Below are 12283 nucleotides of genomic sequence, written 5' to 3' on the forward strand. Positions count from 1 at the left end.
CCCCTTTCTTCCCAGCCTGAACCTCACAGGGCCTCCAGTCCTATAATATAGGTATCAGATACCCGGGTCTGAGTCTTGGGGCCGCCAGAGAAGGCAGGATACAAGCCAGGGAGCCTGGGGAAGAATGTGGCAGCCATCTCAGAGCCTGTGGGTTGGGGGCAGTCACTCTGACCTCCTCTGTGGCTCTAGAGAATGAAGGTCCAGACAGAAAGACTTGCAGGAGAGCAGGGTGGAAAGGGGTGGGTATCAGCCAGCAGGGAAAGCAGGGAAGGGACGGGGATCCAGGGAGGGCTTCCCATGAGAAAGCATGAGAAACTACATCTGCGGGGCTCTGAGGCTCCCCTGCCAGCCTGGAGGGTCTGTGCAGAGGGACTCGGGTGGGCCTCACACCCTGCAGTGACTCCTCTCTTGGCTGGACCCCACCCCAGCCCGGGTCACAAAGGGGCTCCTCTGGGAAGGGTGGGGGTAGATGAGAGTGGGGACTTGGATTTGCCTGCCAGGCCGTCCTGGGTGCTGCAGGAAGCAACATGACTTAGGTAACTGCCCAGAGGTAAGTCCCAGACCCCAACTCTGTTGTCCCACCCCACCCACACTGGTGCCCTCCTGACCCCTGTACCCCCTCTCTGCCCCCCGCCCCGAGGTCCCAGGCATCTCCAAGGCCCTGGCCCTCTCCCCAGGTGCACCAGCCGTGATGCAGCAGCCGCGAGTGGAGACAGATACCATCGGGGCTGGCGAGGGGCCACAGCAGGCAGTGCCCTGGTCAGCCTGGGTCACAAGGCACGGCTGGGTACGCTGGTGGGTGAGCCACGTGCCCCCGAGCTGGATCCAGTGGTGGAGCACCTCGAACTGGCGGCAACCGCTGCAGCGCCTGCTGTGGGGTCTGGAGGGGATACTCTACCTGCTGCTGGCACTGATGCTGTGCCATGCACTCTTCACCACTGGCTCCTACCTACTGAGCTCCTTGTGGCCCGTCGTGGCCGCCGTGTGGCGCCACCTGCTACCGGCTCTCCTGCTGCTGGTGCTCAGTGCCCTGCCTGCCCTCCTCTTCACGGCCTCCTTCCTGCTGCTCTTCTCCACACTGCTAAGCCTCGTGGGCCTCCTCACCTCCATGACTCACCCAGGCTACACTCAGGATTTGGATCAATAGAAGGGCAACCCCATCCCACTGCCTGTGTCTGTTGAGCCCTGGCCTAGGGCCTGAGACCCTGTGGGGAGAGGGAGGGCAATGGGATAAGGGCCCCCTGCCTTGGCAGGCCCCAGACCCCCAGTCCCGAACAGGTAGACTGGCCTGACCCCGGACTCCTTCCTCAAGTCAATGCTGCAGGTTCCTGGTGTGAGGGGCTGGGGCCTTTGAGAAGAGCGGGCAGAACAGATGGCTTAGCCATTGGTGGAAATTGCTTAGCCAGGGGCAGAGCTTGACCAAGCCACTGACAGCGCCCATATGGATGTGATGATACCCGTGGGGCCCTCTTGGCAACTGACAGCATCTTTTTTTCACAGTCACTCAGCTGTCTCAGCTTCAGACTCACTGAAAACTTCTACCTGGGCACCCCTGGCCTTGCCATTCCTCCCAGCAATTCCCTTTTTTCATTTCCAGGAGAACCACAGACTCTAGAGAGGGTCCCAGTGACAAAAATCTATCAGGGAGAAGGCTGGCCAGAAGCCAGGAGACCTCAACTCCCTCGCCTCCAAACCTTGCAGCCCAGGCATCCTCCTCCCTAGACTTCCTACTTCCTGCCTCAGTCCGCATCCCCAAGTCTGAGAAATGGGCCAACTGGGGTCAGACAGTACCTACTCACTCTCTAAGAATCCCAAGGTCTGTTATGGGAAAATGATCAAGAAGTCTCATTTCACCCACTTACACAATGTGTGGCCTTGGCCAATTAATTCATTTGAGTCTCAATGTTAGGTGGGCCACTTCTGTCATGGGGTTGTTGTGAGTCAAAGACAATATCTATTTGTGAAGCATTTTGTAAAAACCAAAAACCTGTAAGATGTTGTTTTCACCTCTAAGAACATTCGGTAGGCTCAAAAGATCTTTTGACCCCAAAGACTGTTGAAGGAACAGGATGCTTCTCTGGGCTTTCAGATCAACTCTCTGTCCTGGTTAGAATTTTGGCCCTAAAATGGTAAACAAGAGGTTGGTTAAGTGTGGACAAGATATAAAAGGTCATGTGCCATGAAATCTCAAAATGTGCACATGTTGAACTATTTTGATTATGAAATGCTTGGGCCTGGGGCTGGGTGCCAGGAGATGCTTGCACAGCTGTGTAAGTGGGGAAAGCACAGTCCCAGGGTTTCCAAAACTGACCCAGCAAGCCGCTCAGGCACCAGAAGGGCTTTGGAAAGGGCAATCCTTTGATGCCCTGAATGCTGGCCATTCGTTCACTTGCTGGCCCCTCCAACAAAACATTGAGTTATTACCAAGTAAGCTACATGATAGACAACTTTATCCACACCTGACCCCCACCCAATCCCTGGCCATCCCCAACTCCTGCCCAGTTCTGATCCCTGCTTTATATATAACCCTAAAATCCTTGCTCTTGAAACCCCAGGCCCAAGGTCCTCTTCTCTTGCCCCATAAATACTCAGGGCCTTGGGGTTGGTCCCTAGAACCCTGGTTCATTTTTGCCTTAGAGTTTTGCAACCCTCCATGCCACTGATTAGATGCCTTCAGCATCAGTGCCAAAACCCAAGGTCCAGTCCTTCCTTTCTGTTTCTTTGTATTTCTCCCTGCATTATGGCCTGGTAGCGAGAGCAAGGTAGGACATGGGGCTGACATAGTCTCATGGTTAGATGGGTTTTGGTGTATGAGCTGAGGCTGGGCTTGAATACTAGCACTCTCACTTACTAGCTCCATGCCCTTAGTGGAAATTGCTAAACCTTCCTCAACTTCACTTTCCTCATGGATAAAACTAAGCAAGAACTCCTGTCTTAGGGCTCTGGCATGTGAGTGAAGGACCTGGGACCGCTCCTAGCACCACAAATTATAGCTATGCTGTGACCATCCCATTTTAGAGATGAGAAGTCAGGCCCAGGATAGCCATTTGCCAGTGGCAAGGCCAGGCCATCTGAGTCCTACCAGGCTACTCAAGAGAAGGTGAAGGGGGCAAAGGAAACACAAACAACCTGACTAACTGAAGACCCCATGGCTTCTCAAGAGCTCCTATCAGAGCTAAAGCCCAAGCCTAGGGAGGTTATGAGTCAAACCAATCTAGATGTCTGGCGGGCTGAGGATTCAGGATCCCATGTGGTGAGGGCGGAGACCAGGTTGCCTGGCCTAGATCCATCATTGACTTGGCCATGCATTGCTAGCCAGAGACATTGCTCTGGAGCCTTGGGTCCATTCCAATGAAGAGGGAGAGGAGTCTTGGGCCCTGACCAGATGCACTGGTGGATGGGATGTGGGCAGCAGCAAGGAGAAGACCTTCTTCCTTTCCCTGCAGAATATATACCTTTTACCCTTCTGCCCAGCTGGTATGGGGTAAGGAGGTGCAGCCAGACTGGAGAGCAGATGGGCAATACTCATCACATTGGATCAGCATATACCCTAGGACCCAGAATCCCAGAATGCATTTTCACAGAGGTCTATAAGGGCCTTGCTTCTCAAAATGTAGTCCCAGAATCAGCAACATAGGCATCACCTGGAAGCTGGTTAGAAATACAGTCTCAGGCCCTGCTGCAGACCGGCTGAATCAGAGCCTGCAATTTTTTTTTTTTTTTTTAAGACAGAGTCTTGCTCTGTTGTCCAGGCTGGAGTGCAGTGGTACAATCTCAGCTCACTGCACTCCACCTCCCAGGTTCAAGCAATTCTCCTGCCTCAGCCTCCCAAGTAGCTGGGATTACAGGCGCCTGCCACCGAGTCCGACTAATTTTTGTATTTTTAGTAGAGACGGGGTTTCACCATGTTGGTGCCAGACTGGTCTTGAATCCCTGATCTCAGGTGATCCACCCGCCTCAGCCTCCCAAAGTGCTGGGATTACAGGCATGAGCCACCGTGCCTGGCCAAGAGCCTGCATTTTAACAAGATTCCCAGGTGATACATTGCACCCTGTTTGAGAAGCGAAGCATAAGGGGGCACTATGAGAATGCCTATTGCACTGTTACTAGTGGGAGCAGGGTAGGTAAAGGGAAGGGTAAAACAAGGCAGATGGGCCCAAGGGGCAACAGTTAGAAGGGGCAGAAGGTACATGAACCAATCTTAAAATCCTAGCATTGAAAAATAAATGGAATGAGAATACAATTCCTTTTACACAAATGTAAAAGGTATGTCAGCAAAACAAGACACTTTTTGGCAAGAACACATAAAAACGGAAGATAAACAGAATGGAATGGACAACTCTAAGGGCAGGCAAGTGGGAGTAGGGTATAGAGATAACAGGCAATAAAGCTAGAGAGCTTGCAGAGGCGAAACGTGATACCATCAACATAATTCCTGAAATTTCTTTAAAAGTAGAAAAAGTCGTCCATTTAGCGTTAAAAGGCTTAAAAATGCAAGTCTGGGGAGAATGGGCATGGTGAAATGATGGAGTTCTAAGTCATTCGGTTTGGGCCAAGAAGGGCGAGCCTTCCTATCGGCCTGTATGTGACCTCGGCTGCTGCGTGGATGTCTTTGCCCTCCCCCACTGCACCCGGTAGGCCGCTCTCATGGGATTGGACTGTGAGCCTGGGATCCAGCAACAACTTCGGCCTGGCCGGAAAAATAAGGTCAAGGAGAGCATAAGGAACCGGAGCGGAGGCGGTGTCAGCGAGAGGGGCCTTAAGTCTAAGGAGAGAAGGGATCTACAGCGGTGCACACACGTGCTGGGGAATACTGGGGGTGGGGGGTGGGCAATAGGGCTTCCCTCCGCCCCTAGGAACAGGGAAGGCGGCGTCAGGGGGCGCAAGCTGCTGCGGGGTAACCCTTCAAGAGATGGAGCGTCAGTGGCCACTCAGGGAAGGAGAGGGGTCCCGGAAAGGAGGAAGCCGTGCGACATCCAGGAACCTCCAAGGGCCAGCTGCGGGAGACAGCGAGGGGGCCGCTCTCCTTCAGACTCGTGAGCGTAGAGAAAGGGGTAGGCGGGAAGAGGCTGAGTGAGGCTGGGGTGGGGAGGGGCAGCCGGCCCCAGGGAAGGAAGGAGGAGACAGAGTCGTCAGGGAGGGGGAGGACGCCTGTGCAGCGCGCGCTAGACCAACGCCCGGGGGCAGGGACAAGGTCATTGAGGCCGTGGTCACAGACGCGTCGGGAGGGAAGGGGCCACGTCGGGCGGGATGCATTGAGGCGACAGGAGCGCCTGGTCAGACGGCAGCTACTTGGAGGCAGGGGAAGGCGTGGTGGGGGATCCCCTGCGGTGGGGACCCCGTGAGGACACCGGAGGCCGGCCGCGGGGTGCGGAGCGCCGAGGGCACTGCTCTCCCCCAGGCCCAAGCGCGCGGAGAGGGGCGAGGGCGAAGACGACCTTCAGGCAGAGAGGGACAGACCAGGGTCCGAGGCTGGGAGGGAAATCCCAAGCTCAGCCCGGTTGGGAGGTCGTGGGCATCCACACGGGGAATGTGCTGGCGGCCCTGAAGCGTCGATGTCCCTGGACTCGCCGAACAGACTGGGGACGGACGGCGCGCAAGGAGAGCCCTCTGGCTCTGGCAAGGAAGGGGCAGGCTTGGCGGGGGTGGGAAGAGGGAGCGGGGGGAGGGATGTCCCACAGGCTAAGACACCAGCACTTACGGCGGGGCGGGAGGGTAAGGAGAGGGATCTCAGGGCCACTGTCATCACAGTGGCAGCTTCGTTGACTCTCAACCCTTGCCCCAAATCGCTGGCCTGCCGCCCCTCCCCCTCACCAGAGACCCCGAGGCATCGACGGCAGAGTTCCTGAGAACCCTGGAGAAGGAACAGCCCGATATAGCCAACTGAGCTGGGACTCTGACTCCTGGCACAGCCTGAGCCTGATATTATCAAATGCCCTGAGGTAAAAAGCTGTCATTTGTGAGGATCCGACAGGGTCTGGATGCAGCCACTTTTCGACAAGTTTTTTTGTTTGTTTGTTTTTCTGCTGAGCATTTTCATCTGTATTCTGGAGCTCATACTTGCATCCTTTGTACTGATTCTGTTACCGACCCTCAAGGGGGTTTTGGATCCCAGTAGGTTTTTTTCCCTGCTTGGTGCCGTTTATGCCAATAAAATGAGACCAGGTTCGGTTAAGCAGAGCAGAAACTTTATCACTGATCAAGGAATGTAGAAGGGGAGCCTGAGATCAAAGCACCTTCTTGAGGGAAGGGGTAGGGCGAAGAGGGATTTGTAAGATGTCTTAGGGTAGTAGGCAGAGACTGGGGGAGGGGATTCCTGGAAAGATGGGGCTTTCCAGGGAGAACTGGAGTGTGTGCAGTCTCTCCTTCACCCCAGCATTTTATGTGCCCCGGCTAAGTGCACCTCCACCCCTCATCCCCTCGCCGCCCCCGCCCCCCGCCTCCCCCGGGCAGAGATTACAATATGGTAATGAGGCGAGGATTCAGGTTCAGGTCAGGGTAGCACTGCTGAGCTCCCTTCTCATCTTGTGGCTTGTTTGTGGTTACTGGCTTCTAGCCTCCGTTTTTGAAAGCAAACACAACTGTGAACACTGGTTAATTTCACAGGTTTTGGGGCTTGCTGAAAGATTTGGGGTTACTCTGCGGTGACAGTTCCCTACCTTGAAAATATTTTCCATCTTAAAAGAACTTGATTTAACATCTGTTGGTTCTATCATATTTTCCAGGTTGTGTCTTCAAATGTCTTACCCACAAAATACCAGTTTTTAAAATTAATATGTGACATTGTATCCTTGCGAAATATTTGTAACATGTATGAAAGTTATGAACCTCTCTAAACTGAGAGACCACATCTGTCTAAAGGACAGATGTTATCAGGTTAGGGCCTCTTCCTGTGTGCTCCTCATCTTACTGTGCAAGCTGGGATTCCCAGACAATGGCAAATAGAACTGCTGTTCACAGATATCTTTGACTTGATATTGATTTAAAATGAACTGCTTGCTTCTAAGTTTCCACCATTAAGAATTATGTAGATTGTTGTAGATTTCTGGTAGTTAACTTTTATTCAGTTAAAGAAATTTCTTTCAAGACCTAGTTTACTAACAATTTTGGTCAAGAATGGATGTTGAATTATAAAATTGCTTTTTCTATATTATGAGAACTATTCTACTGTATTCTGTTTATTCAGTGAATTACATTTTTGTTTCTTTTATTAAACTGCTTTTATGGTTTTATTTTGTTTGAGATGGAGTCTCTCTCTGTTGCCCAGGCTGGAGTGCAGTGGCATGATCTCAGCTCACCGCAACCTCTGCCTCCTGAATTCAAGCGATTCTCCAGCCTCAGTCTCCCAAGTAGCTGGGACTGCAGGCACCCATCACCATGCCTGGCTAATTTTTTGTACTTTTTTCTTGTTGTTAGTGTAGAGACAGGGTTTTGCCACGTTGCCCAGGCTGGTCTCAAACCCCCTGTACTCAAGCAATCCACCTGCCTCGGCTTCCTAAAGTGCTTGTGTTACAGGTGTGAGCCATGGCGGCTGGCCAGTTTGTTCTTTTTTTATTAGTGTGGACTATCCCATTGTACGAAAATACAGTAATTTATCCATTCTCTTGTTGATGAACATTTGGGTTGTTTCAAGGTTTTGGCTATCAATAAAACATCTATGAATATTTTTAAGTCTTTCAGTGGACAGAGTCACTTATTTCTTTTGCACCAGAATTGCTGGGTCATAAAGTATGCAAATGTTCAACTTAAGTAAATGTTGCCCAGTCATCTCCAAAGTTGTTATATCAATTTATATAAATTTCCACTGCTTTTTTTGCAACCTGTCCACCTGATTTGTTTGGAGTTTCTGCTCTCCAAGGTCTCATTAGACATGATATTTGCATTTCTGTTTCTCATTTTCACTTTTGCTTGGGTGATTTCTTAGAGGAAGAGGAAATACTATAACATCTTCAAACTGCACAACCCCTTTTCTTTTAAAAACCAGGAATGCAAGTTTGGTTTAACATCCAAAAAACAACTAATGTAATTCACCCAATTATCAAAAAAAAAAAAAAAAAGCCCATATGATCATTTCCATAACTGCAGAAAAGGCATTTGATAAAATACAACATCTATTCTTGATAAAAGCTCTCAGCAAACTAGGAATAAAAGGAAATATTCTCAACTTGATAGAAGGCATCCATGAAAGAGTTGTAGCTAGTATCATGGTAGTAGTATCAGCTACTTCATGGTGGAAAAACTGAATACTTTCCAACTAAGATCAGAAACAAGAATGTCCACTCTCACTACTTCTATTCAATGATTGTACTAAATGACCCAGCCACTGCAATAACACAAGAAATGTAAATAAAAGGCACACAGATTGGAAAGCAGTAAGTAAAACTGTCTTTATTGGTAGACAAAAGAATCATCTATGTAGAAAATCCAAAGAAATCTATAAAAAAGTTACTAGAACGAAGTGAATTTGACAAGGTAGTTAACACGTATACACAGTCATGGTTGTGATACAAGGTCAATATACAAAAATCAATTGTATTTTCTGTACTTGCAATGAACAATCAGAATAGAAAACATTTTAAAGTGACTACTTCCAATAATAGAAAAATATGAAGCACTTAGGGGTAAATCTGACAAAAGATGTGAAAGACCTGTACACTGAAAACTACAAAATACTGCTGAGAAAAATTAAAGACCTAAATAAGTGGAGAGAAATACTTTGTGCATAGGGTCAGATATGGGTCAGACATATTGTTAAGATGTCAATTTTCCCCAATTCATCCATATATTCAATACAATCACAATCAAAACTCCAGCAGCATTTTTATAGGAATTGACAAGCTGATTTTAAAACTCCTATGGAAATGTAAAGGACCTAGAAGAGCCAAAATAACTTTGATAAAGAACAAAGTTGAGGCCTGGCATGGTGGCTCAAGCCTGTAATCCTAGCACTTTGGGAGGCTGAGGCGGGCACATCACCTTGGAGGAGGTCAGGAGTTCAAGATCAGCCTGGCCAACATAGTGAAACCCCATCTCTACTAAAAATACAAAAATTAGCCAGGTGTACTGGCGTGTGCCTGTAATCCCAGCTACTCTGGAGGCTGAGGCAGGAGAATCGCTTGAACCCGGGAGGCGGAGGTTGCAGTTAGCTGAGATCGTACCATTGCACTCCAGCCTGGGAGATAAGAGCGAAATTCTGTCTGTCTCAAAAAAAAAAAAAAAAAAAGGACCAAGTTGAAGGACTAACACTTCCCAATGTCAAGATTTCATAAAGCTACAGTCAAAAGAGTGTGGTATTGGTATAAAAAGAGACAAACAGACCAGTAGAACAGAGTAGAGTCCAGAATTAGATCCACACATATATGAACAAGTGAGTCTCAATGCAAGTGCAAAGGTAATAGTCTTCAACCAATGGTGCTGAACCATTGTATATTCATATAAAAATGAATTTCAATTTATACCTCACACCATAAACAAAATAAAACTCAAAACATAAACAAAAATAAACTCATATTTGATCATAGACCTAAATGTAAAACCAAAAACTATAAACTTTCTAAGAGAAAACACAGAAAACAAATAGTAGTAACCTTGGATTAGGCAAAGATTTCTTAGATATGACACCAAAAGCACAATCCAAAATCTGAAAGAAAAATTTGATTAACTGTACTTTATCAAAATTAAAAACTTCTGTTCTTGAAAAGACATTCTTAAGAAAAAAAGAACCCAAGCCACAGACTGGAAGAAAGTATTTTCAGATCATATCTGATAAAATACTTGTATCCAGAATAAAGAACTCTCAAAGTCCAATATGTAAAAAGGGGGATAGAGGGAAAGAGAGAGAAAAATGTGAAAAAATACTTAACAGAAGAAGATATATAGATGAAAAATAAGCACATGAAAAGATGTTCAACATCACTGGTCATTAGAAAAATGTGAACTAAAACCATAATGGGGATACCACTACCCATCTATTGGAACGGCTAATATTAAAAAGACTGATCATACCAAGTGCTGGCAAGGATGTGGAGGAATTGCAACTCTCATACATTGTTGGTGGGAATGTAAAATTGTAGAATCACTTTGAAAAATTGTTTGGCAGTTTCTTAAAATGTTAAATATACACCTACCATATAGCCACTTCGTTCTTAGGTAAAAATGAAAACATATGTCCATACAAAGACTTGTATATAAATGTTCATGGCAGCTTTACTTATAATAGTCAAAAGCTGAAAATAACTCAAATGTCCATCAATAGGTGAATGGATAAATGTTGATATATCCATACAACTGAATACTATTCAGCTATAAAAAGGAATAAATTGTTGATACAACATGGATGAATTTCCAGTTGTTCCATTAATCCCATTCATTAGGATGAGTGAAAGATGCCAGATGAAAAAAAAGAGTACCCATAAGTAGGAGTTGAACAATGAGAACACATGGACATAGGGAGGGAGGGGAACAACACACACCAGGGCCAGTAGGTGGTTGGTGGTGAGGGGAAGGACAGCATTAGGACAAATAGCTAATGCATGTGGGGCTCAAAACCTAGATGACCGGTTGACAGGTACAGCAAACCACCATGGCATACGGATACCTATGTAACAAGCCTGTATGTTCTGCAATTGTATCCTGGAACTTAAAGTAAAATTTTAAAAATAATAATAATAAAGAAAGAAAGAAGTACCTATTGAAAGATTCCATCCATATAAAATTCTAGAAAATACAACCTGATCTATAGTAACAGAAAGCAATAAGTACCCACGATAGCTTGGGAACAGGAGCAGGGGGATGTGAGGAAGCTATGGGGAGGAATGACGGAGGAATTATAAAGAGGTAGAAGAATAAATTTCATTATCTTAATTGTGATGATTTCATAGATGTGTGTATATATATATATATCAACTTGTATGTGAAGTCTATTGCATGTCAATCCCACTTCAGTAAAGAAGGTTTTTGTTTTGTTTTTTAGAGACAGGGTCTCATTTTGTCACCCAGGCTGGAGTGCAGTGGTGGAATCATGGGTCACCACAGCCTCAAACTTCTGGGCCCAAGTGATCCTCCTGTCTCAGCCTCCCATGTAACTGGGACTACAGGTATCCACCACTACACCCAGATAATTTATTTTTTATTTTTTGTAGAGTCGAAGGTGGGAGAGGGTGTCACTTTGTTGCCCAGACTGGTCTTGAACTTCTGCCTTCAAGTGATCCTCCCACCTCAGCCTTCCAAAGCACTGAGTTTACAGGTGTCAGCCACCACACCTGGCCAAGCAGGTTTTGTTTTGTATTTTTGAGAGGAATCTTGCTTTGTCACCCGGGCTGGAGTGCAGTGGTGCCATCTCGGTTCACTGCAAGCTCCGCCTCCCGGATTCACGCCATTCTTCTGCCTCAGCCTCCCGAGTAGCTGGGACTACAGGTGCCTGCCACCACGCCCGGCTAACTTTTTGTATTTTAGAGATGGGGTTTCACCGTGTTACCCAGGATGGTCTCAGTCTCCTGATCCCGTGATCCGCCCGCCTTAGCCTCCTGAAGTGCTGGGATTACAGGCGTAAGCCATCGTGCCTGGACCAATCAAGTTTTTTTTTTTTTTTTTTTTTTTAAACAATAGGCTCATTTCTTTGCAATCAGAGTTTATCTTTCACTGATGTACCTGTTTAGATGTACTTCAATACTGTACTGAACACACAACCTAGACAGGAAACTGGGTAATGCAACAGAAGGCAAGTTATCTACTTTTGCTGGGAAACTTCCGTTTATATTGTTGTTATAATTATTATTAAAGATGGGGTTTCGCTCTTGTTGCCCAGACTGGAGTGCAGGGGCGTGCTCTTGGCTCACTGCAGCCTCTGTCACCTGGGCTCAAGCAATTCTCCTGCCTCAGCCTCCCAAGTAGCTGGGATTAGAGGCGTGTGCCATGACGCCTGACTAATTTTTATATTTGTGGTAGAGACAGGGTTTCATCATGTTGGCCAGGCTGGTCTCAAACTCCTGATCTCCAGTGATATACCTGCCTCAGGCTTCCAAAGTGCTGGGATTACAGGTATAAGCCACTGCACCTGGCCAAGTTTTACTTTTCTTTCTTTTTTTTTTTTTTTTGAGACGGAGTCTCGCTCTGTTGCCCAGGCTGGAGTGCAGTGGCGCGATCTCCACTCACTGCAAGCTCCGCCTCCCAGGTTCATGCCATTCTCCTGCCTCAGCCTCTCGTGTAGCTGGGACTATAGGCGCCCGCCACCGCGCCCGGCTAATTTTTGTATTTTCAGAAGAGACGGTGTTTCACCATGTCA

At 47.5% G+C, this 12283-nt stretch overlaps 2 protein-coding genes across 3 annotated transcripts in view; one reads left to right on the top strand and one right to left on the bottom strand.

Annotated features, from left to right (window-relative positions):
• Nucleotides 1-12283, bottom strand: part of FASTKD5 (FAST kinase domains 5) — a 488950-nt gene that overhangs the window by 155025 nt on the left and 321642 nt on the right. The gene's annotated exons all lie outside the window — the stretch shown is intronic.
• TMEM239 (transmembrane protein 239) lies at nucleotides 437-2186 on the top strand. 2 transcript variants are annotated; one of them, XM_050745704.1, is made up of 2 exons: nucleotides 437-550; nucleotides 641-1160. In XM_050745704.1, exons 1-2 carry the CDS (start codon nucleotides 470-472, stop codon nucleotides 1145-1147), a joined length of 588 nt encoding a protein of 195 aa, XP_050601661.1. In that variant the 5' UTR covers nucleotides 437-469; the 3' UTR covers nucleotides 1148-1160. The 2 variants fall into 2 exon arrangements, 1 of the variants encoding a protein (XP_050601661.1); XR_007717168.1 differs by lacking the exon at nucleotides 641-1160 and adding an exon at nucleotides 1598-2186 and having other exon boundaries at nucleotides 476-550.

The sequence above is a fragment of the Macaca thibetana genome, chromosome 10 (genome assembly GCF_024542745.1).
Source record: "Macaca thibetana thibetana isolate TM-01 chromosome 10, ASM2454274v1, whole genome shotgun sequence".
In the NCBI taxonomy this organism is placed as follows: domain Eukaryota; kingdom Metazoa; phylum Chordata; class Mammalia; order Primates; family Cercopithecidae; genus Macaca; species Macaca thibetana.

What these genes read in the sequence shown, in the direction of transcription:
- TMEM239 (XM_050745704.1), top strand. Translation starts at nt 470, where the DNA reads ATGAGAGTGGGGACTTGGATTTGCCTGCCAGGCCGTCCTGGGTGCTGC. An exon ending in ACTTAGGTAACTGCCCAGAG is followed by an intron (nt 551 to 640) that starts GTAAGTCCCAGA and finishes CCCCGCCCCGAG; the next exon opens with GTCCCAGGCATCTCCAAGGC.